The sequence below is a fragment of the Pyrgilauda ruficollis genome, unplaced genomic scaffold, assembly GCF_017590135.1.
Source record: "Pyrgilauda ruficollis isolate IOZ18807 unplaced genomic scaffold, ASM1759013v1 scaffold19, whole genome shotgun sequence".
NCBI lineage: Eukaryota > Metazoa > Chordata > Aves > Passeriformes > Passeridae > Pyrgilauda > Pyrgilauda ruficollis.
The window spans coordinates 9,279,048-9,306,514 of NW_024518095.1; the positions used below are offsets into that span (position 1 = coordinate 9,279,048).

The 27,467-nt window shown below is 38.1% G+C and overlaps 1 protein-coding gene across 2 annotated transcripts in view; it reads left to right on the plus strand.

Annotated features, from left to right (window-relative positions):
- The window catches only part of NAV3 (neuron navigator 3), a 251,244-nt gene that overhangs the window by 166,430 nt on the left and 57,347 nt on the right, over positions 1 to 27,467 (plus strand). For both annotated transcript variants that reach the window (XM_041465666.1, XM_041465667.1), the window contains exons 13-16: positions 18,876 to 19,014; positions 22,266 to 22,542; positions 24,610 to 25,315; positions 26,862 to 27,350. In XM_041465666.1, the coding sequence (XP_041321600.1) occupies positions 18,876 to 19,014; positions 22,266 to 22,542; positions 24,610 to 25,315; positions 26,862 to 27,350 (1,611 nt within the window). The remainder of the gene's footprint in view (positions 1 to 18,875; positions 19,015 to 22,265; positions 22,543 to 24,609; positions 25,316 to 26,861; positions 27,351 to 27,467) is intronic.

Genomic DNA, 27,467 nt, shown 5'->3' on the forward strand with positions numbered 1-27,467 from the left:
ATAATATTAGAGCCAGGAGTCAATAATATAATGATCATGATGGAATAAAAAAAGTAATAGATTTCATAATCTTACTAATAGTGCATTAGAAAAGAGGCTTTTATCAGATAGTAATGTTTATGTCCATTTTGATAAAGTATTTATTGATTTTCTGCAAGGCAGTGGTTGATTAGAAAGGTACAATTAGCACTAGGTAAAAATGACAGAGAGAAATGTTCCTTGATAACTTCATAATCCAAATGTGTCCATATGTGGACAAAAAGAATCCTAGCATTTTGAAAGGAAAAGCAGGGAAACACTTTAAAATTATACTCAGTGAATTCTTGAAGGCAGGAAATTCATATTAGTTAATTTGAGAAAATAAATGCAGAACCATGCAAAGGGAATACAACCCACAGGGAATCAAGAAGTCATTGTTTAGTAATCCTGATGCTTTATGCAGTAAATTCAAGTGTATAGTATTTACATAATCCTCACATGAGAAGAAGGCCTGCTGTATTTGACAAACAGCCACGATGTGATGAAAGAGAATATGCCAAGCATATTTCTGCTTTCTGTAGTGCTACTCCCTCATATTTGCTTTAGATTTTGGGAAAAGGGGATTTTATTAAGCTTTCAATACCACCTCTCACTAATGGTTGATTTCTGCTATAAAATAATGGAGGCCTCCCAGGCTTGGTACATGAGAAGTCAGAATAAGCTCATTATCTAATCAAGGAGAGGAGTCTCCTGACTCACTTGGTGGTGTTATATAGCTGTGTGCACACTATAGGTGGTCTGCCTATTAAATCCTAACCCCCAGAGCAGTTTGTTAGACAAAATGGTAAACCAAAATGAGATTTAGCAATTTCAAAACTCTTTTTGGCGCATAAATCACAAAGAAACAGGAGAATATGGTATTTCACAGTGATTGCTCTCACTGGAGACATTTTTAATAGTCATTGCTCTGTTAATATATTACTAAGTTAATGGAAATATTAATAGAATAATGAAAAAAATTATAGTAGCAGAAAAATGGTTAAAGAAGTTCTCATCCATCAACTATCTGAATAGCAAATTAAATTAGAGCAATTCACAGTAAACTGATTAGAAAACAGTGAGAATGAAGTTCAGTAAAATAATTCAACCTAGATCAAAACAAGATAAATTTTCCAGAATGCTGATTTCAGATTCCATTTTTCTGCAGGCAATTTCTTGAAAATAACTGCAGCTACCTCTTTAAAATCTTTTCTTTAATCAATATTTTTTACAGCAGTTGAGATTAGGTTGTTCATTGTAGTGACAACAATGTCGATGAACTTATTTGGCTTTAATGATTTGATTCTGGCAGCAGCTACTAATTCTGCTTACCACGATACGTAAGGATTTTGTACAAAGGGTAAAGATAGAAGAGGCTCCTGGGACGGCTGACAGGGTGGATTAGTGCTGCTGAGCCCTGCAGGAAAAGGTCACCACTGCAGTTCACAAAGGAGGGTTGTCACTGGGGGAGGTGAAGTCACAACCAGCCTACAAAGAGGGCTTTGGGTTTGGGTAAATTAGTCATTGGCAGGAATAAGTAGGATTTGGTTGTTCTCTCCTGCTTATCTTTGCTTTTGCCTATCAACACTGCTTCTAATCTTCACTGCCAGGCAGCCATCATGTCAGTGGGTCTGTTAGCTGTTCTTCCTTCTCTCTCCTCCCAATATTATTTGTTTGTGCCGTTTCCAAATAGAACATATTGAGCCAGCACAGCACTGCTGGGTGAGCAAGGGGAAATAAAAGACCTTTTTCTACTGGCAGAGGTTTTTAAGCTTATGGAAAGTTCCTCTTGGGTTATAATTTATTTTTGAAGTTGCATACAATATTCTGCACTCATCTATGTCTCACTGAGAGTTCATGCTCAATCCTAATAATGTCTGTGTCCCACTTTCAATAAGGGAGTAACTGAAAATCTCATCACTTAGGACTTTACATGATTAGTTGTTGGGATGTAGGTTCTGGACAGATTCATAGGACTGTGTAGCATGTCGTGGCCTTAGGAGACAATTTCTCAGTTGCACAAGGTAATCTTGGCTATGAAATATGGCTTGCTAGGAAAACGATGGCTCAGCTGTTCACCCTGAAATGTCACACCATTTCAAAGGCTTATCTTTCACAGTGCTGCATGTTGTGAACTTACTAGGCTGTACATTGAAGCCTACATACCCAGTAAGAATATTATACGTATAATATATAATATACGGCAGTGCATGAAAAAGTGGCAGTTTGCAAAATGATGCCTGAATTATAAGAAATAAGAAGTGATTGCCAGCTTTTGATTTGCCTTTAATGGTACCAAGCTGCAGTGAGATGAAGGCTGCTATCTGAGTTTGGTGAACTGATGGTCTGATCTCACTTAAGTGGACTAATTTTTTTAAATACTGGATTTCTCCATCTGAGAGGTGGAGAATTTTTTTCTTATACCAGCTCCATTATATGCTCTCCCATCAGTCATTCAGAATGTTCAGATTTTGGGGGTTTTTACTGACCCTGTATACTCTAGTTGTGCTGCAGTATGTTGCAATGTAACAGTAAACTTCCTTATTTTTTGGTGGAGCAATTTCAAATCATAGGAGATGTTCCTTCCCAGCCCCAAAAAGTAAACTTCAGTGGGGAGAATAACCTCTTAAAAGACGTGTCATAAACTTCCACTGATTTTAATGAGATTACAGAGAAAAGATGTGGTCTTGAAAATGCAGTTTAGTGCTTCTGTTTGTCAGTTGTCACCCAGCAAGAAGCACATAGGACACATCAAAAAGGCAGAGGAAACCAAATGGCTAGTTTGAAGAGCTTTAAGCCAGTGAATTTAGTTTTGGAACATGAATATTCATCAGATCTTATTCCCTAAAATAATCATCAAACACAACCTTTCTTTGGGAAAGCTGTCAAGATTGACATACCATGCATTCAGAACCTGACTCAGAAATCATTAACTTTCAAATGGAAGGATCTTTTCAAGCAGCATTAAACAGGGCATTTTAGCATTTCTCATTAAATTTACTTGAGTATTTGTGAAGTTCATTGATTCCAGAGAAATAAAAAGCATCCATGTATGAAAGACGAACACTCAGTACTCAGGAGTAAACCAACTCCTCCCCCTTTCAAACTTTAGAAGTAAAAAGAGGCTAAGAAATTAATTCAGATAATTTAAAGTGGCAAATTAATCTGTCTCCTATTTGGGAGCAATAGATAGAAACAAAGAAGTAATAGGAGACCTTTCTGCTTTCCCTGCCCAAATGCATTATTTACCATAATTTTTGGCAGATTGTCTGCCAACAGACTGAAGGGTGTGCAATAGCTGGGGAAATCAGGCCATTTGGTGGTGTCCTTAAATGCTTAAGTGCCACAGTTTTAGATGTGTGTGGTTGAGAATGATCCAACCTAGACTTTTTGATTGCTACCTAAATCCTATGTCTCATAAAGAAAAATGATGATACATAATATCAAGAAACTTGTATTTTGAATCACTTAGAAGTAAGTGCTGAAAATCCTCTACATTACAGTTTTAATAACAAAGGCAATCTCTGTTCTCTAAGGAAAGTCTTAGGAAAATGCCAATCCTAGGGGAAAAATATTTAGGGATCATTTATACCTTAGAACATAAAGGGCTTTTATTTTTACTCTAATATTTAAAATGTATATTTGCATTATCCTCATGAATATAAAATTCTTTCAAAAAGGTTTGGTAGGATCAAATTTATTTGTGCTCTGCTTTATGAAATATATTTCAATGTTTTCAGTGGGTATTTTTAAAAATTTGTCAAATTGGTTTATGTGTCAGTTTGTTTCATTTCTGCCCCAAGAGATTTCCGCTTTTGTGAGTGTCTCAAGTAAGGGATTTTAAAAGAAATTACTTTCAGCGATTGAACTATAAATAAAATAGTGAAAATTTCCTTCAGACAAACTCTGGTAAAAGTTTTTATACCATAAAAAACAAGCAAACAAAAAGCCAAAAATTTGTTAGAAAAATGTAAAGTGAAGAATTTGGTAAGACAAAAGGCAAATAAACAGAGAATGAAGTATCAGTAGATGTCAGAATTGGTTTTGCTAACAAATAAATATCTTGACTTCTACTGACAGACTATTTTGATATGGAAAAGAATAAATATAATGAGATGGACTCACATGCTGCACAATCAACAGGAGAGCCCTTAATAGCTTGTTTATTTTCCAAGGATGCATGCTCCAGCATTCCCAAGTGTAAGCCATCACATTTGACGGATTTGAGAATGACCAGAGGCCTGAACTAGCAGCTTGCCATGTTCAACTCTGCCAAATGCTTTTAATAGCAGAGTAACAGCAAAAAAAAGTGGAGTCTGAGTGCCTTGTCAATCTTGGGATTTACTGTGTTGCAGACAGGCAATGCCTGACTCATACCCATATTTTAATAAGAGGAGAAAGGAGTAAATTAACAAATTTTCAGAGAAAAACTTGAATAAGTTAATGAAAATTCAGTGGAGTCTTCGTGTTTGTCACAAGAAGTAATCCTGTGATGTTTTCTGTAATTATCTGTAACAACCAGATTCTGTTTGCTTTATGTGGGAGCACCTGCCAAGAGCTGGACAGGTCTGTTTGCAGGTGACTGGAGCTGGCTTCCAGCTTGAACTTTGATTTGGCACTCTCGTTTTTACTCGTCACCAGCATTAATTACAGTGGCATTTTGGCTTGATGCCTAGATTTCTGTAGAATGAATCTGAGGCCGAAAGCAAGTGTGTGCTTAAGCCAGTGCATGTATCAGGTGCCTCAGCAGGGAAAGAGAAGTAAGACCAAGGGAGGGGCAGGCCACACGCAGAGCTTCGCTGTCAAGCACAGGGTACCCTATAGCCACTGGGCTTTTGAACAGTGTGCATATATCATCTCTAACATCCAGTTTTCATATTGTTACTAAAAATGAATCTTTAACCCATTGAACTAGCATACTTAAAACAATCATCTGTATTTAAGTGTCTAGCAATCAGAACATGAGAATGGTATTACTTGAATAAGACATGAATTTCACTCTTAGATGCAATGGCAGTGTTAAGAGGTGCCAATTGAAAATCAGAGATTTTAATGGAGGATAAGAGAGCAACCATCTTTATTAAGGCAGTGAGTTAGCAAAAAGTGAAGGTCAGAGGTCCTCTGACTGTTTTCTCTGGTGTTGTCCTCCTTTGGATAAATCCACAAAAAATAGCAAGGCAAGTGAAGAATAGCCTCTGTGATACTGCTGCCCCTTTGCAGCAACTGAAGCAGTGTAGTGAAGAGAAGGGGGTTGTGTTTTTTGCAGAATTTTCTTCCACTCTACTGCAAAAGAAAATTGTAGTCATCATTCATTTTTCTAGAAATTTAATACTGAAATAAATGTTGCTTCTCTCAGAGTTGGTCCTATCTGTTCCATTTTAGCACAATAGTCCTATTAGTTACCCAGTATAAGATAGGTACGCCGTTACTCAAACTTTAGTTCTTCAAAACCCTTTTAGGATGTTTTGTGTTTCATATTTATGCCAGTAATTCTGTATCTTTCCTGGAAAATGTAATTTTGGGGGGATTACATATGGAATGGGAACTTCTTATAAGGAAGAAAGCTAGATGTTGTAAGTATTGATTATTTGTAGAAGAGCTATCATATCAGTAGTAGTACATACTGTATTATGTGCTGGGAATTTTAAAAGGTAAGTTTACAATAGAGTTTTTAGCCAGCCATAACCTGTTCTCACTACTCCGATATACTCTGCCCTTTAATTTCCGCTGCTTCTGATAATTTTATGTGGTCTGTCAGAGAGCAAAAATTATCTGAATTTTAGGTTAAATGGGAGAGAACAGGGCAATTTCAGCTGAAAAGTAAGTAAACAAAGTACTTGACTGATGTAAAGACAACTTACTTTCTCTGCTGGAAATGCATGGGAAGGTTTTTGCTGCAGGGCCTGTGCTGCTGTCTGTAGTGCCCTTTGTCTGGCTGTATGTGTCTAGGGTAGAGACGATGCAGCAATTCAGTTCTCCAAACTCCCCTCCCTGCTAATGTCTAGAGCTCTGACCTTTGTAGGTGACATTCACCCTTTTTTTCATGCAGGATTTGAGCTTGGTGTCCCTCTCTTCTGCAATTCATCATACTTCCACAATCTCTTGCTGTCTGGTCTTTTGTTGCCTTTCTTGCATCCTAATTATTTCTGGAACATTGCAGATGAGAATTTTAATTATCAGTTCTCCTAGCAGGTGATAAAGAGGATTCTAGTCCTTTCTGTTCTCTTTCCAGCAGGACTACAGGTTTCATGCCTATCCTTTCTGGTTTGGTTTTTGGTTTTTTTTTGGTTTCTTTTGTTTTGTTTTTCATGTAGAAAAACTGAACTGAAAGAACAGTGAGCATGCATTCTTTCTTTTTCTTTTCTCTATAATTTTAGATCCACTTCCCCACTTTCACAGCCTGCCTGGGGTTGGGGTCTTTTGGGTGGTGATAATAAATACTGAACTTACTCTTTATATTACTAGAATTAATTAAATATTCACACAGCTGCAAGGATAGCTTGTACTTAAAATGTGTCTTGCTTACAAGCCCAATGGAGTCATCATCATTTTGGAGGACATTTAGACTGGCTCTGAGATGAGGCGTCCGATGCAGCAAAGTGAGCTGCCTGGAGACATCCTGCCCCTGGTGCCCAGCAGGATGCAGTGGGACTGACAGAGCACATACACCTTGACAGACAGTAAAGATCTATCAAGTGCCAAAATCTCCTCCCCTACGGTCTCTGTCTGCTGCTACCATCCTCAAGCACATGTGCACGGCCGTGGAGGGCTGGGGAGGACCAACCAGAGGACTTTTGTCTCTGTTATTCACAACTTCTTTGGTCCTATCACAAAATTCTTTTTCTGCCCCTTGGTGTTGACCTCAGTGTACTTCCCAATCTTCCAGATTCCATTAAAAACAGCCAGAACGGAATTCCTTAAACATTTGATAGATTTTGATATGTTAGGGGATTAAATCCACTCAGACAGTTATTTATGTGTCTACAGGGAGATCAGGCATTATTTTTCTGCTGCTGAAAATGTTTACAGGCAGAATTGTGTCCTCTTTTTAAAACCTGCCGTTCACACCACCCCTACAAGCTGTGTCAAAAGCATCTTGAATCCATGGGCACCACTATTCTCTATCAGAAGATCTGGCAATAATAGTAATTTCAGTACTTTCATCCCCGGGAAGGGGAGACCTCATGGTGAGATACATTAGTGCAGCCACCTTTTCAGCTGACAGGGGTTCTTGTAATGTGGTGTTTCTCTGAAATATGAACTAAAAATAGCCAAGGTAATTATTCTATTATCCAGAAGAAGGACTGCAACTTTCTGAAGGGTTTGGGTTCTTCATTTTTTGAAGAAAATTGTTTACAAAACAGAAGGTAGCAACGCCTCCGAGAAGTATCTGTCACTGCACTAGGAAGAATGCCAAAATGTTTAGTGTGTATAAAAGTTAGTGTTTTTTGGTTGTGTATCTTTAGAGATTTGATCAAAATATGTAATTTCGTTTTAAAGGAATTTTTCATATTTTGGCTCTGGTTTTACATTCAGTTTTGAGGGTTTGGTTTTTCTTTTTTTTTTGGTTTGTTAAGTTATATTTGAAAATTTTGGGTACCATTTTGTGTTATCCTTTATTATTTTATTATATATACATTATTTCATGTGTCTAGTATATGTTATAATATTTCATTGAAGATGCTTAAATTTACGGAAAGGTAGTTTTATTCAATGTTAAATCATTTCCACAATGATTTGAAATATCAGATGAAGTACATTGAACCATCTGAAAGCTAAGATACAAAAAGAACATTTGTAGTGTTCCATTACACCTGTTTTCTCAGTGCAAGAAAATTATTTCTGATTGCAGTATGACTAAGTATAGATTGACTGTAATTTAAAAATTAATTCCTAAACTATTCTGTTTTTTGAGAAAATAATTATTTTTTTAAATTTTACAAGATGTTTGATTTTCTATTAAAAAATAGTGTACTGTCATCTATATTTTATTTGAAAATTTCCACCTATTTTTATATCCCCACAGCTCCATGATGGTTTACTCTTTCATAGTCCAGAAACCTAAGCAGTTTATCTGGCCTATAACTTACTCCCAAATCCCTGCCTTCTCCAGACTCTTAAAAATTGGATAAGGATTAGGTTGAAACCTCAAGTAACAGTTCCTTAAGTGAGCTCCTACCCTCATTGGCGAGATAATAAGCACATGGCAGAGGGACTTTTTAAGAGATTATGAGAGCAAGGATTGGGTACCACTGGCATATGGAATAAAGAAAGATGTTTGAAAATGTCTGATGATAGAATAAATGACAGCTGTGATCTCTGAGCACCATTAAATTACTATCACTGTCAGTGACTGCTGTTAACAACCATGTGAAAAGCAGTCATGTAACATAAGGTACAAATTATTAGCATTTATATTTGCTGCAAAAACCTGGCACAAGTCAGTATTAAAGATAACATTAAACCCTTCAAACACAATTTATCTTAAAATAAGCAGTGTCAATAACATAAATTCCAAGATAGCCCTTTAATGCAGAGTAAAAAAAATCTTGAACATTTGAGATACTGAAAAACTATAAAATATCAAATAAGTGCTTGGATGGCTAAACCTTTGTAAATAAGTCAGGTTCTGAAACCTGTGTTTTCTAAACTCAGCACCCTGACCATTGTGGGCGAAAAGGCTAGAGGGTCTTGAAAATCTTCAAATCTCAAACCTGAATAAAAATGTTCCGTGAACCTATTTATTAAGAAGAGACTGAAGATACACCTGAACTGAATGAGCTTTTGGTTTTGCTGATTTATAAGCAGTCTGATTTTATGTATAGAATCATGAGGGTCTGATACATTTCATTCATATTGCACATTCCCTCTCAGGAATACATCTGCTTTGCTTCTGTCTTCATGTGACTGTGTAGTCACTTGAGAGTTAAGAAATATAATTTTTTGACCTTTATGTTTTTTGCAAATTTTTGTCAAAATCAGTCAGTAGTTTTGTCCAGGCAGCAGTGATGAGCAAGAAACTGAAGGCCAGATGCACAGGGAGTGTGACCACGGAAGCCTTTAGTCCGTACTGATGCTGAAAATCAGGTCATGCAGATGCAGGTTTCTGCTAAAGCTGTAACCTGTGTCATTACTCAGCAAAATTTGGGAAAGAAGCAAGAGATATGAGATACAATCCTGGCAAACAAAACCAAGAAAAGAAGAACCCTTTTGTTCTGCTTAACTTGCCCTTAACCTTTGCCAGACAGGTTGTTGTCATGATGCTGACTGCAAGCAAGTAATCCTGCTGGGCTTCAGGAAATAGGCTTACCTTGTTATCTGAAAATATTTGGGTGGATCAAGCTCTCAAAGAAGTTCAAGGGAGAAGATTTTACTAAGTTCTTTAGGCCTCGAATTAGCACCTTTTCCCATAGTCACAACTTAATGCTAAACTGAACAAACCAGCACCTCCTCTTGAGACTTGCAGGGAGAAAATACTTTGCACGAGGCAGTGTGTGAGGAAGCCCATTGTCCCCCCAGACTGAACTCACTTTGCACTTTCAGAGGCACTGTTTTTCCAACAGTTCTCATGTGTTCAGGGATGCATCCTGCAGCTGGAATGCTCTACTTGGATGGCGGTGCAAGGCTGCCAAATCTGGGACCAGGATATGGTAAGAAGGTTATTAGGGGGTGCTGCAATAAGGTGACAGGGATAGGAGGGGTCCAACTCTGTGTTGTTGCTGCCTACACTTGTAAAGGATGATTTTAAAAATCCCAGTGAAATTACAAATTTAATATAAAAATTTTGGTTTAGTCTCTGTCTGCCACATCTTCCTATTCTAAGGCAAAGACAGTGGGGGGTAACAGATACTCATCACAAGCCAAAACCACTCCAAATTTTGCTGTACTGCAGCAGCAAAGCTGTATAAAACTGCTGGGTTTAAGACTTAGCTACATCATGGAGAATTATAGGATGAGTATCATGACCAGAATGAAGACAGATTTACTTGTCATTCTGCTAACATAGTTATGTACACTGTTTATTTCAGACTGAGTTTAATCAGGTGCAAACAGGAAAAATAAATCCCTGCTTCTGCTCATAAGCAAAAACAAGACAGGTAGTTCTAGGAACAAAGATGCTTAAGTGTGTGAGACTGTACACAGCAGAGGAGATTACCAGTAAATCAGGACTTTGACATTGGGCAAATAATTACTGGGAATAGTTCTCCTCTGAACAATTATCAGGAGGGTCTGTTTGGTTTCTTAATATGCTGTAGAGACAAGGTTGAGTAAAGAGGTTTGATATTTCAGTGCCTTCCTCCCATCTGAAGCAGCTGACTGACAGTTTGCAAAGGTGAATGGCAAATTCTGCTTATCTCATGGCTGGTTTAATTGGCTGGTTTTGGTATGATTTTTCTTTGACTATAAATGCAGATACCATGAGGTACTTTGTGTTGGGGCATTTAATTTACATTTTCAATTTTGCGGATGGGAATTTGCCGCATACAAAGTGAAGAATGCAATTTTTACTTCATAAAGTGATGAGGTAACAAGAAGTAATAGGGGTTTATATTGCTTTTCAACTTCTGAAGAACTGTATGGGCAGTTTGTATTTTGTTTATTTATGCTCATTCAACTAATTTTAATTAACTTGTCTGAATCTGCATTTGAAAAATGTAAACATCTCTTGCATCCAGTGTGCAGATAACAAGCAGCAGTGGGAGGATGATTCCATCAAATTATTTTCTCCCTTTGTTTGTTATGATATTGTCAACAGCTCTTGATGAAATTACTTTCTCACATCTTGCTTCAGCTCATACATTACTATTTTGCAAAGATTGCTAAAAATATAATTAAAAATGGGTGCTGCTTATGTGCCTCATGTCAAAAAAATAAAACAACGCTGTACATTCCAGAAATAAAATATCTTCCTAGATGGATATATATTGTTTTATTCACTTCCCTAAATTTCATTTTACAAAATTCCTTCTTATGATTGTTTATACATTCTGTTAGGAATTTAGAGCTAGGTAATGGCTTTCTGCTGTCCCTATCATGTCAGATTAAGTATTGTATTCAGAAATAAGTGGAAACCAGAAGGGGTTCTGGCAAAGACTTATTCAGATCCTGTGGTGTGGATATGCAGGTTTTGCAAGGTATGTATAATTATCTTAAGGAATGTAAATCTTCCACTAGTTCATTTTTTCCCCCCACTGGGTCTAAAACCAAATTATTTCTTAAGGCACTTATGAAATGCTTGGAAGAATATGGAAATTAACTGACCTTGCAAAAATGCATTTTTCTTTAATTGTTCTCTTGGGCTAGATGTATTTCCTGTAGCAGGATATAATTTTCTAATTGGATTTTCTTATAAAATAAATTTCTAACCTGAAACCAAAATAGCCTTGCAAATTGATACTGCATTAAAACAGATGCATAAATGCATTCCTATTATTTTTAACTCTAAAAAGTTTTCCTTCAAATATGCTGAGTGCAAGCATTTTGAAATGTATATGGGATGATTTTCTACCTTAAAGACCTCAAAGTAATTTAGGATTAAGGCTTCAGCAGTCGCCTTGTTTCGGTATGACAGGTGATGCATTGCACTTGCTGAGGAAAAAGCGGTGAAGTATGATCCCATCTGGCTATATTTTCATTTAGCTATGAGCACAGAATAGCTATAGGGAAATTTATGGTTCCTGCAAGTTTTTAGTTTGATTCAGGGCCTCGGTTTTGGCTCTCGCGGTCTGTGGAATGAAGGAAAGTATTGATCTTACAAACTCTGTGCCCTCTTGAATTTGTCTGTGAAGGGTCAGGGTAGCTGTTCCATGAATAATGAGCAGCTGAGATCACAGTAGAAGATTTAAAAAGGATTAATTCATGTTGAATTGAACTTTGAAGGAGAAATTTTGCCAGCTGATATATTGGCACGTTAGTGAGGAGCTGCTTTAAGTAAAACTGTCCAATTATTTTCTTATCTCTTCCTCTTAATGAACTAAGATGACATTTCTGTTCTCAAAAGTCAATTATGGAAGTAGCTATAAAATCTTTATATTCAGCTGTATCCTGCCTTACTCTCCTGAAACATGACCTGAAATACGGATGTCAGAGAAGAGTTCATGGCAGCAGCCCAGAATGCATGCTAATATTTGCTTCACTGGCTTGTTGTAGAGAAGTAATGACCACCTGCATGAAGTGTGTTGTGGAGGCTGATTTTTACATTTTGTTCCCTATTTTATGGATTTTATGTGTGTAGAAGTAGCTTAAACCATGTCTTCCACTTGCAGGGCTTAATTTGTGTGAGTAAAGTAAAAGTGTACTAAGTTCAAACTTTCTAATGTGGGCATATAGTTTGTCTTTTACTTTGCTGTTATCTTTCCAGTCTTTCCTGCTTACCTTTTGGATGTACCTGCCTTTGTCTGTTGACTACCTAGGGGATTAAATACAGCTTTTATCTCCTAACTCACATTTAATGTAGATGCCTCGCACTGACACCAAATGTCTTACCTGTCTACCCCAGGTAGCTGTTCACCTCACAGGCACCTAAATCTAGGGATTTTGTATTTTTAGAACTCCATAGTTTAAATAGGTATCCAGTGTAACTGAGGATGTCCAAGTCCTATCCACTGCAGTAGACTACTGTACTAGCGTCTTATTTGGCAAACATGGAAGTATGCTATACTAATCAAAGAAATTCTTGGTGTTTCTCATACATCTGCTGTTTCTAAGAAAAATTGTGTAGTGACATCCAGTGGCTCTAAGAAAGGGACAGGGAGACCTGCATCCTCTATGGATTCATTGACATAAAACAATGAGCTGTGTGCAGGCAAAAAAGAAGGGGTAACACCTTACTGCTCACTATTGATCTGCTCTTAGTATGGATTTGTAGATCCTCAAACATTCAGAAGTCAAGTTTTGGTTTAGCTCTGAATGTTACTCTTGTGTCATGATCTCAGTTTTCTTGCTTGTCCTCTAAGACCATTCCCCCCAGCAGGAGAAATACACCTGGGCACCACCCTGCATGTAGCTGCCGTGGTAATGTGGGATTTAGAAGTGTTTAAAAGGGCTTCACAGTTTGAAAGACCAAAGTTACTACAAAAATCAAGTAAAGGTTGTTTTGCTAAATGTGTTCAGATTCCTTGAATCACAAACCCATACAAAAGTCTCTGGGAGTATGTGAGCTCCATTGGCATTAGCAAGAAAGTGACTAAGGGTTTCTCATTCCAAATCAAGTATGTGTGTCTAGTGCTGTGGTCTAGAGCTCTTCATGTGCAGTACAAAACATGTGACAAATACAGTGCTACTTTTCATTCAGCTACAGAGAGAACAGTTATTCTGATTAAATGAATTCTTTAAGAGGAAAGATTTTGGTTTTGTTTTCTAGAGCTGTATGTTTGAAAGCTGTAGCTCCTGCTTCTGCTTACAGAAATGGGTAATGAACCAAAGAAAACAATGCCAGCAACTTGTCAAATTGTGCAAGGACTGAGTACATTGAAGGAACCATAATTTTCTGGCATTCATGATAGCACATTGATTGGGGTCTTGCTGTGTCTGATGATCTTCTTGTAAAAAGCTTCTTTATTTGCATACTGAGGCACTTTGGCTGGAGGTGGTCTCAGAAATTAATGAAGTATGCCAATATTCAAACAAATTCCAGGCACTGACCCAGCTTAACAGTATGATGAACTTCAATAAGCTGGCAAGTTTAAGGGCTTGTGGGAAAATTCTGAAAGTAGAAACAGGAAGGGTGGGTGAAACAATGATCATGGCTAAGTGCTCTGTCATGTCTTGTCTGCAACTAGACTGCTTTGATTTCCTGAAACAAGTACTTTGAAAGGAGACTATATTAGGTGTCCATGGAACTAATACAGATTGTTGATACCACTTCCTTTCATCACATGCCTTCATAATTCATTGCTCTTCTAATCCGGTGCATTTTTACTTACAGGCATCATGCAAAAATCTATAAAAATGTGTTGCATATTATCTGCGGGTCCTCAGTATGTAGGCTACAGCCAAATTGCATCTTTGCCCTAAAGCTCTATTGCTTGCCTGCCTGATGCATGAAATAATGTCTTATTTTTTATAAAATATTCCTCATTTGGTTCATATACTTCAGTGTGTGAACTAAAAAAAACCCCCCAGATAGTTATGGAAAGCAAATGAAAAAGTTTCATGAGCACAGCTGAGTGCAATTTATCTTTCTATTTGAGGATACTTGTTGGGATAATCTTTTTGTTTGTAGTCTTTGTTCAGCTTTACGTACTGATGTTAAGCACCGTGTTTTGCCTTCAGACACCTTGCTATTTCCAGAACATTATGTGGTAGGGAGGTCAATGAGGGGATTATTATGAGGAGATCTTATCAGTGCTAGCACACACTAATGAAAGTGAGACAAAGAGTGATAGTGGAGACTAACCAACTGTGTAGATAGGAAGTTGTGGATTTCTCAGCTTTGTGGAGTATTTGATATGGTCAAGAAGCTGAAATGTGTGCAATATTCATAGCCACCTTTGCCAATTATTGACAATGTCTTGCATCAAAACAGGCAAGAATTGTTCAGATTTGAAAGGTGCAAGCTAGAATTAGGGGATGAGCTTTAGCTAGTGCAAAATTATCTCATTTTCATAACTAGTACATCAAAGGAAAACAGATCTAAGCAGAAAGCAGACTGGCGAAGTTACTGCTAAGAGTCTGAGCAAAGTCAGAGGGCATGAGGTATGTTTTTGGATGAAAGCTGTAACACAGCCATCATTTTAACCATTTGTGCGTGTATTTGTCTCCATTTTACAGATGTAAAACTGAGGTACAGCAATAGTAAGGCCAAAAAAGAGGTCCTGGATTTTGACATGCAATTCGAGTTGATAGTAACCTAAATTTTAAGGTATCCCTGAAGCAAAATGTAGGTTCAAAGTACATATTTCCATGCATTACATCTTTGCAAGTTGAATGTAAACCAGAAAAGTAAATTAGAAGCCCTTTATTAGTGTCCAATTTATTTTAAAATGTTGATTAAAGCAGTCACCTTGCAGATTTCAGGAAGTCTGGTACACCAGGGGCTTCAATCATGCTTCATAAAGTCCCTTTTGTTAGAGAACTTTCAACTTCTTTGAATGAAGACAGAAGGCATCTTTCCTTAATGCAAAATTCAGATTCATCCCTAAAGGAGACCTCTTACAAGTCTTAAATTAATTAAGCATTTCTAGAGAAAAAAAAAAAAAGTGATTGTGTTATCAAACACCATGGTGTAATATGCATTCACAATGAGAACACTGACTGCTGGGCTGTTTGCTTGTTCTGTGTTTGCTGATTTGAACCCAGACAAAGCAGAATGAGCTGGGCTACTGAAAATAAAAATCTATCAGGTACATGCAAGCAGTGATTTTGAAGACGCTTAAGAATTATCCATATTTAAGAAGATTTAAGGTGATTTCTCTTAGAAATAGCAAAATTCATATTCTTAATGAGAAGATTATGTCTTCTGAATATCAAGGTTCTTCTTGAGATCCTGTTGAGATCCAGGGGTTTGTCAAAGAAAAATTTCCAGAACTTGTCAAAACAATGCACTTTTCTCTTAGCTTCAGTCTCCCAGATAGATGAACACCATTTGCTGACATTTTCTTTTAAAGAAGTCAGCCTGAGTCTGACACCAAGAAAAACGAAGCAAATTCTGTCAACATTATAAGTAGTTAAAATGTGGTTTTTAACAGCTAAGTGGTGTAATGCATTAATGAGCAGCAGTGCTAACCTGACCTGTTATAGACTCTGTAGAATGTGTGAAAAAGAGAAAAGTAAATGAAAAATAAAAAATGAAAGACAAATTTCAGCCAGTATATTAAAATATAAATGAATATTGTTTTGATGAAGGGTAGGAGGAACAAGAACTAAAACTGGAGTTTGTTGTAGACTCCCACAAATGGGTTTTCAGTCTTGAAGTGATGCACAATAATTTTATCAGATATTTTTGTCATGAGTTTCTAGTTTAAAGGATACATTAATATGAATCATCAAGAATTTTTTTCCAAATTATAAACAAGGCATTTTCATTATCAAAAACATACATTCTTGTCTGACGGCAGCGCTACTATCTAGGTTTGGGGAAAGAGGTCTATAAAAGTAGAAACAGTAAATACTGAAATACAAAAATTTAGCTGCATGAACAAGTTAAAACAATTCTGGATAATACATTAAAATATGTAAAGACAACAGTCTTCATTGCCAAAAGGGTATGGTCTGTTCTTTTGGAGTTTTTGGTTTTTACCATGTCTCTTCAAAAGGCTGGTATAAAACATTGTGTCTAGTAGGCATCAGTTTCTGTAACAGTCCTTAGAATATGCCAGAAAGAAAGTGGGTTCCAATATTCCTGGTTTTTGTAGGCATACTGAATATTGTCAGACATGTTGGTGTATGAAAGTCCCCAAATTTATAAAACATCTCAAACACCTATCAGAAGAGGAAAAAAAATCCAGGCAAATACAGTGATGATTCTGAAGGGTCAGTAGTAGAGGTGTCAGAGCTATCTTCTATACAACTTACAAGATGGCCATGAGTGTTCCCCAAACCCACTAATAATCCACTGGTGAGTGAGGTGTGATGAGTGTGAAACACCACAGAGAAGCCATAAATCAAAACATGATCACAGTAATATTTGCCTGAAAACTTTGGCTATAGAGAACATCATTATTTTTTGTGAATCAGCTGAACTATTCCAGAATTTAGAAAATGTAAATTCTCTTACAGAGAAAAAAGGAGCACAAAATGAAGTATGAAAAATTAAAATAGAGTATAATAACAAAAGGACATGGGAAAAGAAGATGAAATTTTATCCCCAGGGTCTTAGGTAGACTCAGAAAACCGATGGTCAAATATTATTTGACATGAATGTCATACATTAAAAGCTGATGTTCCTTCTGGAAGTATCTAATATATATATTTTTGGATTTAGTTTATGATCATTTTTTTTCTCTTTTTTAAAGACCAGCTTTTCATCAGGCAATACTACCTTTCCTACAACTTAATCACATTTATATTATTTATGGTTTTATCCATTCTTAAGGTTCTCAGTCTTAACACTGTTCTAAAGGTATATTCCCATGTAGTACACAGTGTTTTATTAATGGCTTTTTATCATCAGTGAAATTATGCGTCACATTAGACAGTGAAAAACACAGAAGGCCTAAATGAGTAGTGCTTCAGAGATGGTTCTTAGATGAATGTGGACAGCCTATTATGTATGACATTATAATTTCATTATTAAATCATTAATGTGTTTATCATCTGGAAATGTAGCAAAAGACATATTTATTTGTATCATTGCACTCAGTGGTGTAAAGTGCAGCACTGTAATAAACTCTTGCCCTCTGAAATGTGTTTATCTTGTCACTGAGCTGGCTTGCTAATGTGATTTTCTACCTTTTGCAAAGAAAGGTAATGCTTGCTGCAGTTGCTATGATACAGGACTAGTGCACTGAACTTTATGGTGCATCAGCACACATTTTGTTCCATGCGGTTCCCTGTCACTGCTGCAGTCTCACAAAACTCCAAATGTAAAATAAGGATTCACTGATATTTTTCTTGTTTGCTCTGAATGACTAGTGCCAATAGTGCTGAGTTTTAATTTAACTAGGGGGTTGAATTACATGGGTTTTTTTTTCTAAAAATTGTCCATGAGGCTACAGCAAAACAAGGATAAAATGCACTCTCTTGTGTTTGGGACTTTATCTGTGGGTGTAAACACCTAGCTTTTTCTTGCTAGAAGTTATATATCTAAAAGAGGCTTGATCAACCCTCTCCTCTCTAAGAGAGAAAAAGACAAAAAGAGGCACCTTCAGTGGATAGTTTATCCCACAAGCCTGAGACATTTTAAGCCAGGATGTGTTACCTCCTGGAGGAGGCTGCTTTTAATACTGGTTAGAGAGGACACCTAGATAACTGAAATTAAATGAGATACCTAACTTTTATATCCCTAAAATTATAGGAGATGAATCCCATTGGAAGTGATAAGGTGAATTTTTTTTTCAAACTTTTGGCCTGTGAATAATCCAAAACCAGATGAACAGATGGAGATGTAGCAAAATACTGGAAGTATAATGCTGTATGTGGCAATGAAATAAAAGTCAAAATGTAATGCCATAGAGAAGCAATACTGTAGAGAAAAGTCTGAGAAATACAGCTCAACCTCCCTTTCATCCAAAAGCAAGTCTTTTGTGAGAGTTGGTAATGACATTCTGTAAGAGAAACCTCTCTCTCATTTTCATCCTTTGCCTCAATCTCCCAAAGCAAAACAGTTGACAGACTGGGTTTCTTCAGAGATCTATAATGTATTTTCTGTCAGCTCCAGTGACTGTATTCTCAGGGATTCCTATTTTGATGACATTGCACCAGCTAGACAGATACTGAAGACAAGAAAATAAAACTTTTGAAAATACTGGCTTCTTGCTGACAGTGAATTAGTCTGCAGAAAAGATACTCCTTTAACTTTTATGTAGCCTGGCAATTCATCAGGTCTTCTCTAAGATATTATTTTTTTTTTTTTTTGACTAGCAATATCAGGTAAGCTTAATGGATTTCCCTGCCGGTGTAATGAATGTGATTGCAATGAAGCATGAAACAAACTGTTTTAATGGCTTACACTTACATCTGATGGTAATTTTTTAAGGACACCTGCATCTTTCATTAATTGAACAAGCAACCACTTGACTGAAAGTGAATAATTAATTTAAAAGTCTGAAGAACAATATTCTTTGTACCTTAGGAAATATTACTGAAAAGTTTTTGGTAAATCACTTGAAAAATAAGTAATCACATCTATAGATTTTGAGTTGCTTTCTGCCTGTTGAGACACGGTATGTAAAGTAGATGTGCTCCTTTCTTTGCAGCTGGGATGACAGCAGCTCAGTTAGCAGTGGCCTCAGTGACACTCTTGACAACCTCAGCACAGATGATTTGAATACCACCTCATCTGTCAGCTCTTATTCCAACATAACAGCCTCTTCAAGGAAGAATACTCATGCCCAGGTGAGTAGCTTTGTTGCCATTTGTTGCAACACCCCCATGCAGGATAGAAAATGTTTGGTATCAATGCCTCTAAATGAATGTATTACGATGGATTTTGTGTTACAAAATCCTCTATTACACCTGAATGCAAGAAGCCACAGACTCCATTGACCCAGCCTTGGGCTGTGAGCTGACATTCCAATTTACCTGCTCCCAGGGCATTTGTCACTGCTGAAGGTGCTGGCTGGTGAGACCCAGCTCTGCCCACCCTGGGGGAGCAGCCCAGGTCCCAGGCTCTGCTGCACCCTAACACAAAACAAACGCAATATGATTGGATCTGAGACTGTGGATATCTACTCACTTCAGCTCATTTGGAGTATCTCTTGCAACAGATAACCCAATAAAAAATAATATATTTTTTGCTTTTTGTGAGCTGAAACACATTAGGGAAGAAATGTGCTATGCTGTGCTTTCAAATGGCAGAGATTGTCTTCTCCCCGCTTGGATCCAGGGATGAAAGTGTCAATGCAAGGTGACAATGCATAGTGTCAAAACAGAGTTCGTAATAGCATACAGCCAAAAACTATAAAGATCATGCATACATGTGTCTATGTCTGTGTATGTAAAGCTCTTGAGTTTCTTCCCAACTCCCCTCAAAATTGCAAGTAACAGAGAAGTCAATACAGAATCCTTGCAGGACTTGGTTCCCTCCAAAAAAGAAATAAAACCAAAAAAGTTTGTCTCAGTAGGAAAGTATTCTCTGCCATGTCATTTCCTGTTCACTAGTAGGGAACTTTGAGACTGAACACTCAGCACAGGGGAAGAGTGGCTGCCTCCAGTGATTTGATGTCAAGTATGCAGGACACAAGACTGACACTTCTGATTCCATTTAGACTCCTGCAGGCAGCCAGTGTCTGCAATTCAGTGGTCTGTTTTCTCAGTGTAGATTTCAGCAGACTCTGTGAGCAAGAGAAAAACACGTATTTTTTATTTTCCCCAGACAACAGGGAAATATAGTTACTTTTGGAATGAAAATTACTTTAATATCCAACAGGACAGATACCAGACAAATGCTGTATTCATGCAAAGGTAGTCACTCAAATGCCAACATTCTTCAGCTCTTACCATTGCCTTTCCCACTCCATCAGGGACTTCCATGGTTTTTAACTGGAGATCAGCCTCTTCCCTTTCACGTCAATAATGATGGCCAGCTAGTTCTGGCTTGCTTGTTTCACTGCATAGTCATCAGGACTGGGAAATCTCAGGCTGACTTTTTAACTCTGTGGGCTTTTTTTTCATTTGGATTCTCTCATGCTCTAGCTGCCCAATAATGAGCCTCTCTTTTATTTGCAAATTGTTCAGCGATAGACAGAGATGCAGTGCATGTTCAAATTTTGCTTTCATTCCAGAGTTTGTTTATATTATGAAGACTAGGAAAATACCTTTGTCAGGTATGGCTTTACCAGGCACATTAAGCAGAACTTGCTGTATTCCATGCTAGCTGGCAATCTCAGTCACAAGCTGAGATGAACAGAATACTCATTTTGACAGCTTTTTTTCGAGTCTTAGATACACTGCAACACAGAGATCCCTTTCTCAGTCTTTTTAAGTGATTGGTTATAGACTGAGGCCTGGCTATAGACTGAGACAGAAATTGCATATTTTGCTGTTGCTTTCTTATTACAAGAACTATAATGGTGAAGAGAGGCTTTTAGAAAGTATTGTACTACTCTCTTTTTATTTTAAATTAAGCAGTTTGCTTTAAAAATGTATGACTGTGTTTAGAGCCATTCATTTATGGTAAAATGTAAGCATGCTGTTACACATTACACATGTTGTAACAATAACTTCAATGAAAATTTGCTTTTGAATGACCCTGCAATATTTTTGTAGATATTTTTGCTTGGGCTTTCTTCCCATTAATCCTTACCCATAGTCTGTGCTAGCATGTCCAAAGCACATACGTCATTATGGAAATAATTACGTATTATTTTTAATAGCGAGCTTTTGCCTTTTGTACACCTCAGCTGACAAATATGTAAACAGTAACTGATTATTCTGTCGGTCATGTAATTGGTATTAATCCTCCTTACGGCAGCAGTGCTTAGGACACAGCCACAGAGGGGTCTCTGTGGTGAAGGAGCTGTGACAGCACAGGATAATAAATAGCCTGTCCCTCAATGAGATCCATTTTGCAGCCCCTCTTTGGCTGGTGATACCTGAGAGCAGCACCACATTTTTGCTGTTAAAGAGGGGCAGAGGCAAGCAGGAGTAGTGAGAGGGTGATATGCAAATAAGGCTTCAGACTGAGGTCAGGAGGCTGCAGAAAACACAGAAGGAAGGGTTACACCAAACAGCCTGTCAGCATAAAGAGCACCAGTCTTGTCAAACACAGAGGCTAGGGTCAGTCTCTGTTTCTGTTTAAGCCACTTTCACAGCTTCTACATTGTCTTGTTGGGCTGCTCCTTCAGCACTCCCTTATCAGCATGCCTCAGGGACAGCAGATACCGCAGCGGGGTTAGGTCCTCACTGGACCATCCTCCACATGGGTCTGAGTTTCAGAGGGAGCACAAGCCCAGCTGGTTGCCTTCACACCACAGATGAGTAGTGCTGGCATAAGCCTCTCTTCTGCTCTGTTATCTGATACAGCTAGAGAGAGTTTCTTGTTGGAAACAATTAATTTCTGTGGAGACAGACCAGTGGAAAAGCCGTCAGCTGTAGCATAAATATTTTTGGAGAAGATGCTATCCTTGCACGCTGGTGGCACAACATACTCTGTTCTGCTGGAAAAATATTCCTAATCCAGTCACTTGGGTAGGAAAGGAAGTCTTGGGTAGGTAGGAAGTCTTGGGTAGGAAAAGGTAAGAAGCCAGACTGAGGTAATTTTAGTAGCATATTCAGAAATTTGCTCATCCAAGCTTTCAGTAAACCTCTCAGCACAGTGATTCACTTCTGAAATTCACATTGAACTGAGGAACAGTAGAGTATTACCACTGATTATTAGAGTGAATTATGTTTCACTTTTTTATAGTTTATCTGTAAAGGAAAGTGATTAAATATTTTGCAAATAAAAGAGAGAGAAATGTCATCACCAAATGGCTATATTTTGTATGTTTTTAAACTTTTGGAATCAGGATGCTAATGTTCTAGAAGGAAAGTTTCTGTGGCCCTTGCTGCAAATAGACCAAATTCTCCTCCCCTACTATGATTTAAGAAATCAGCAAATAACAGAGGTGCTGGGACTGACCATTTCTCATGCGGATCTCTTGTAGCTGAAGACAGACTCAGAGAAGCGCTCAGTTACAGACAGTGAAACTTGGGGCAGCACTGAAGAGCTGAAGAAGCCAGAGGAAGACTTTGACAGCAGCGTAGACAGCAGTGGCAAGTGGAAAGGCCTTCCCTCAGGGCTGTCTGAAGAGTCAGAGAAGGGGGGGCAGAAGACATCTCTGTCTGTATCACAGACTGGATCTTGGAGGAGAGGCATGACTGCACAAGTAGGAACAACTCAGTCCAGGCACAAAGCAGGAACAAGTGCACTCAAGACCCCAGGTAGGAAACTTCTGCAGTTCAGATTACAGTGGTCTTAAAATAATTGATGGATGTTTTATATATGTATACATACTATATGCATATTGTTCTCTCTTCCCATAAATGACTGCAAGCTCAGATTTTAGTATTATATTAACTTTTTCATTTACGTAACTGTTAGTTTGCTGCATGCATAATAATAATTTATTAAGTACACATGGGTGCATCCACAACAAAAACTGTGATTGCATTTTGTTGTGCTATCATCTGTGTATGTCAACGTCTATTAATTCTTAGAAGTATTTTTGGACTCATCTGTGCCTTATCCTTATTCTCTAGAAAAACTTATCTTTGATAATTCAATGTATGCATAGAAATAGCCAAGTATTAGGAGATGAGTCAAAAGGATTTAATGTTCAAGGGAGGGGACTCCAAATGATATTTTTAGTTATTTCTGAACTAAAGCTGAATCATCACATTCCACATACTACGCGTGTTCTGCAGACCACTGTTAAGTGATTGAAAATTGTAAAACAAAAGTCTTTTTACACACTTTCAGTGCTAAATGCCCTCCTACCTAATTTTGGAAGGCCTCTCAGAAGTAGTAATGTACTTCTGCAATGTAGTTTTGAAGCAGATAATTCTTGATACCATCTAATCCTAATCCATCATTTTACTGAGGACATGTGTATTCCCAGTAGAACATTTTCTGGAGCTTTTTCATGTCCTGACAAAACGATGCATGCTTCCACCCCTAGTGGTAAAGGCAACTGACAAAGATCTCCTTAGTATAAATCCCCACCCTTTGTGAAACCCTTTTGTTTCTTTGCAATTTGGAACTGCCAAACATTGCTCAGTCTCTGGTCTGTGAGATCCCTGAGGAGCACTGCATGGTGATCATAAGGATACAGAAACTATACCCCTCTACTAACAATTAAAAATGGAGATACTAAAAAGTTTGCTGTACACCAAGCTAATCTTTCCAGATCTGTTTTGCTCAAGGTGATCAGGCAGCCACTGTGCAGCACAGAATTGAGGCCCTAACTACTATGTTTGCTGGGTCGGAGTCTGATCTGTGTCATGGCATGTGTATCTGTTGTGTAGCATAAAATGTGTGCTGAATAAAAACATGAGTGGAGTTAGTTCTGCTTTGCAGGTGTTACTCTTTATTACATTTTAGTTTCTTAAGAGAAACTAAATCATCCACCTCCACAGCTTCCATAATTACTTCAAGAGTAAATTAAAAACTTTGGTATGTTTCAGGAGTTATACAACAGATGCTTAGAGAGAAATTAGAATTGAAATGGTAGTTTTTATCTATTTGCAAAACAGCAAGAGGGTACTTTCTGGTGTAGCAGAATATCTAACTTCGACCTTCCTGCATGCAAAAATAAAGTTATAGGAAATATGGAGGAAATGTATAAATATATGTTATATAGTCACAAGCCTGCACAGGACTGAAGAAAACCTCTCAAAAAAAAAAAAAATCTTGAGAAGTCATCAAGGATATGACAAAGACTAATTAACTTATGTAATTGATATTGTTACAGATCAAGATGATTCATTGCATAACATAATCTTTCCATGATAATTTTGTGTAACTAAAACCAGAACAAACTTATTCATACACTAAAAAGATGTAATCAGTGAAAACCAAAGAACTCTATAAGTACCACTTATTTCTACACACATAATTGATGTCATCCTTCAGGAGATGTTTATCACATGTAAAGTTTTATTTTTAAGTATTATTTATTTCATGTAGAAATACTGTTAACAGAAAAAAAATCAGTCAAAATTCCTTATGGTTCATTCAAGATCATTTTCTACAACTACATTTTCCACCTATCTATGAAACTGGAAGTCCTCATAGGAAATTCAAGCTTTTAATGCTTTAAGCTTACCTGTAGTGTGTCATACCTACTACAGATAGCTGATGGGAGACTAAAGACCAAACTGTTGTGTTTCCTTAGGGGAATTCTATTTGTATATTTTTTCATTTTGAAAGGGTAATCGTACAGTGTTGAAATTAGATATTTAGACATTGCAAGTGATACAAGTGACCTTTTCAAATATACTTTTCCTTAGGAAAAACCGATGATGCAAAAGCTTCGGAGAAAGTGAAAACTCCACTGAAAGGAGCCTCTATACAGAGATCTCCATCAGATGCAGGGAAGAGCAGCGGTGATGAAGGGAAAAAACCTCCCTCTGGCATTGGAAGATCAACTGCTACGGGGTCATTTGGATTCAAGAAGTCTGGGTTGGGATCTTCTACCATAATCACCACAAGTGGAGCAACCATCACAAGCGGGTCAGCAACACTAGGAAAAATGCCAAAATCTTCAGCCATCAGTGGGAAGTCCAATGCAGGGAGGAAGACAAGCTTAGATGGTTCCCAAAACCAGGACGACGGCGTCCTGCATGTGAGCTCCAAGACAACTCTGCAGTACCGGAGTCTGCCTCGCCCATCGAAATCCAGCGGCAGCGGGATCCCTGGCCGGGGCGGCCACCGCTCCAGCACCAGCAGCATCGACTCCAACGTGAGCAGCAAGTCTGCAGGTGCTGCTGCCTCCAAACTGCGAGAGCCAAGCAAGATCGGGTCTGGGAGGTCCAGCCCTGTCACCATCAACCAGACTGACAAGGAAAAAGAGAAGGTGGCCGTGTCAGATTCTGAAAGTGTCTCACTGTCCAGCTCCCCTAAATCCAGCCCAACTTCAGCAAGTGCCTCTGGCACACCAGGACTTAGACAGCCAGGATCCAAATACCCAGATATTGCTTCCCCCACGTTTCGAAGGTTAGTGCATTTCTATGATTCCCTGAAGTTGCAATATATAAAGCAGGGATTTTCAGTATGTTGAAGTACTGTGCAAAAAGCCTTTTCAGGGTGTATTTTGCCACAAACAAATCAAGTACAGGAAAATAAAAGGGCAGTATTTTTTCGTACAACACAATGATTTCTTTGAGATTTGAAGGCCTTCCCAGACCTGAAATGGCTGCTCCCTGAGGTTTAAGCATTTTAGGTACATACCCATAACCATAGTTTGAAGCTTAGAAGGTGGACTCACTGATCCTTATGGGTCTGTTCCTACTCAAGATATTCTATGATTCTAAGTTCAGCCACATGTGCAGTTTCTTCTCAATACTGCGGTAAACCCCCAAAGGGAAGAAGGACCCTATGTTCAGGCACATTCTCTTAATGGAACAGGCATTGCCATATTCTGGATGGAGAACTGAAGAGCTCTTTAAATTGCAGAGTTAGATTTGCTTTCCCATTGTTGGCAGCTCCAGATACAAACACTTCATTATCTTAGCAGCTTCGTTTCATTTTTTGACACAAGCATTGGCAAGGCTAAATTTCAATTGTAATTGCTCTATTGTAACATTTCTGGAAGTATAAATCTGGATGAGCACTCCGTGAATTGGGATAGAGCACTTTCACTGCTGGAGAAAAAGCAAATAGTGCCCTCTTGTGCCTACTTACCAAGACAGCATCTCCAGGCAGCTGGGGAGCTGCAGCTTAGTTTTGTGGGCTTGGTAAAATGTAAAATGAATTCTTATGTAATTAGACGTGCTTACTTTACATCATGATAAGTTTTGTATTTATTTACCTTTAATTTATGAGCTGTACATTAACTGCAGCTTAAAATATTTCCAGAAATACATTAAAACATCACATGACCTTTTAGTTAAAATTTTAGAGGACTGGCAGTTTACTTTTTCATCATCACTATAGAATTTTCCTATCTAGAATTGCTGGAAGATGTTATGTGAAATACACTTTTATCATTCCTGCCCTTGGAGACAAACTGAGCCCATTTAGCCATGGTGCAGTTTATTCTGTCTGAGTGGTTACTACATGACTGATGACCACATGACCATCTGTGCAAAAAAGACAACGAGAGGGGAATTTTGCACAAATACTTAGATGTTTATTAAACTATGAAAGATTTTGCAAGAGTTTGTTGCAATCATTTAAGCAGATTTGAGAAGTGAGGAGTTTAAAAGCTGATGACTGGGGCATGCTTAACTACTGAATTTGGGTGAAAGTGTAATCTGTTTATGAACTAAGAAGACAAAAATTTGATTATTTTATCTCTCTCTGGGAGGGTCTGTGCAAAGAGCGCATCTGAATAGGAGTGAATAAGAGTGGTTACTAAAGAAACAAACCATGATTATTGTGATATGGTTAAGTGAATTTAAATTCGCGCTGCGATTGATCAACTAGGTAGGCGTGATTTTCGTAGCAGTAATTAAAATGTGTAGTTTGGCTCTTAGGATGTTGCGCCATGAATGTTTAATGTGGCTATCAGTTTCTCTAAAGCTATTTGTTTTACATTTAGGTTGTTTGGTGCCAAGGCAAGTGGTAAAGCTGCCTCTGCACCCAGTACTGAAGGTGTGAAACCCACATCGGCAATGCCCAGCCCTAGTACCACATTGGCACGGCAAGGCAGCCTGGAATCGCCGTCCTCGGGCACAGGCAGCATGGGCAGTGCAGGTGGGCAAAGTGGTAGCAGCAGCCCCCTCTTCAGTAAACCTTCGGACTTAAATGCAGATGTTGTAAGCTTAAGTCACTCCCTGGCTTCCAGTCCTGCCTCAGTGCACTCTTTCACATCAGGTGGTCTTGTGTGGGCTGCAAACCTGAGCAGCTCTTCAGCGGGCAGTAAGGACACACCAAGTTACCAGTCCATGACTAGCCTTCACACCAGTTCCGAGTCCATTGACCTCCCTCTTAGCCATCATGGCTCTCTCTCTGGACTGACAACAAGCACTCAGGAGGTTCAGAGCCTGCTCATGAGGACTGGAAGCGTCAGATCTACTCTGTCGGAAAGGTGAGCTCGCCTATAGATACAGTGACCACGAAATAAGTGAGAGGCAAAAGGACAGGAGCCAGAAAAATAAACCCTCGGCCTGTTTTGCTAAAGTGACACTCTAATTAGCAGCTTAGT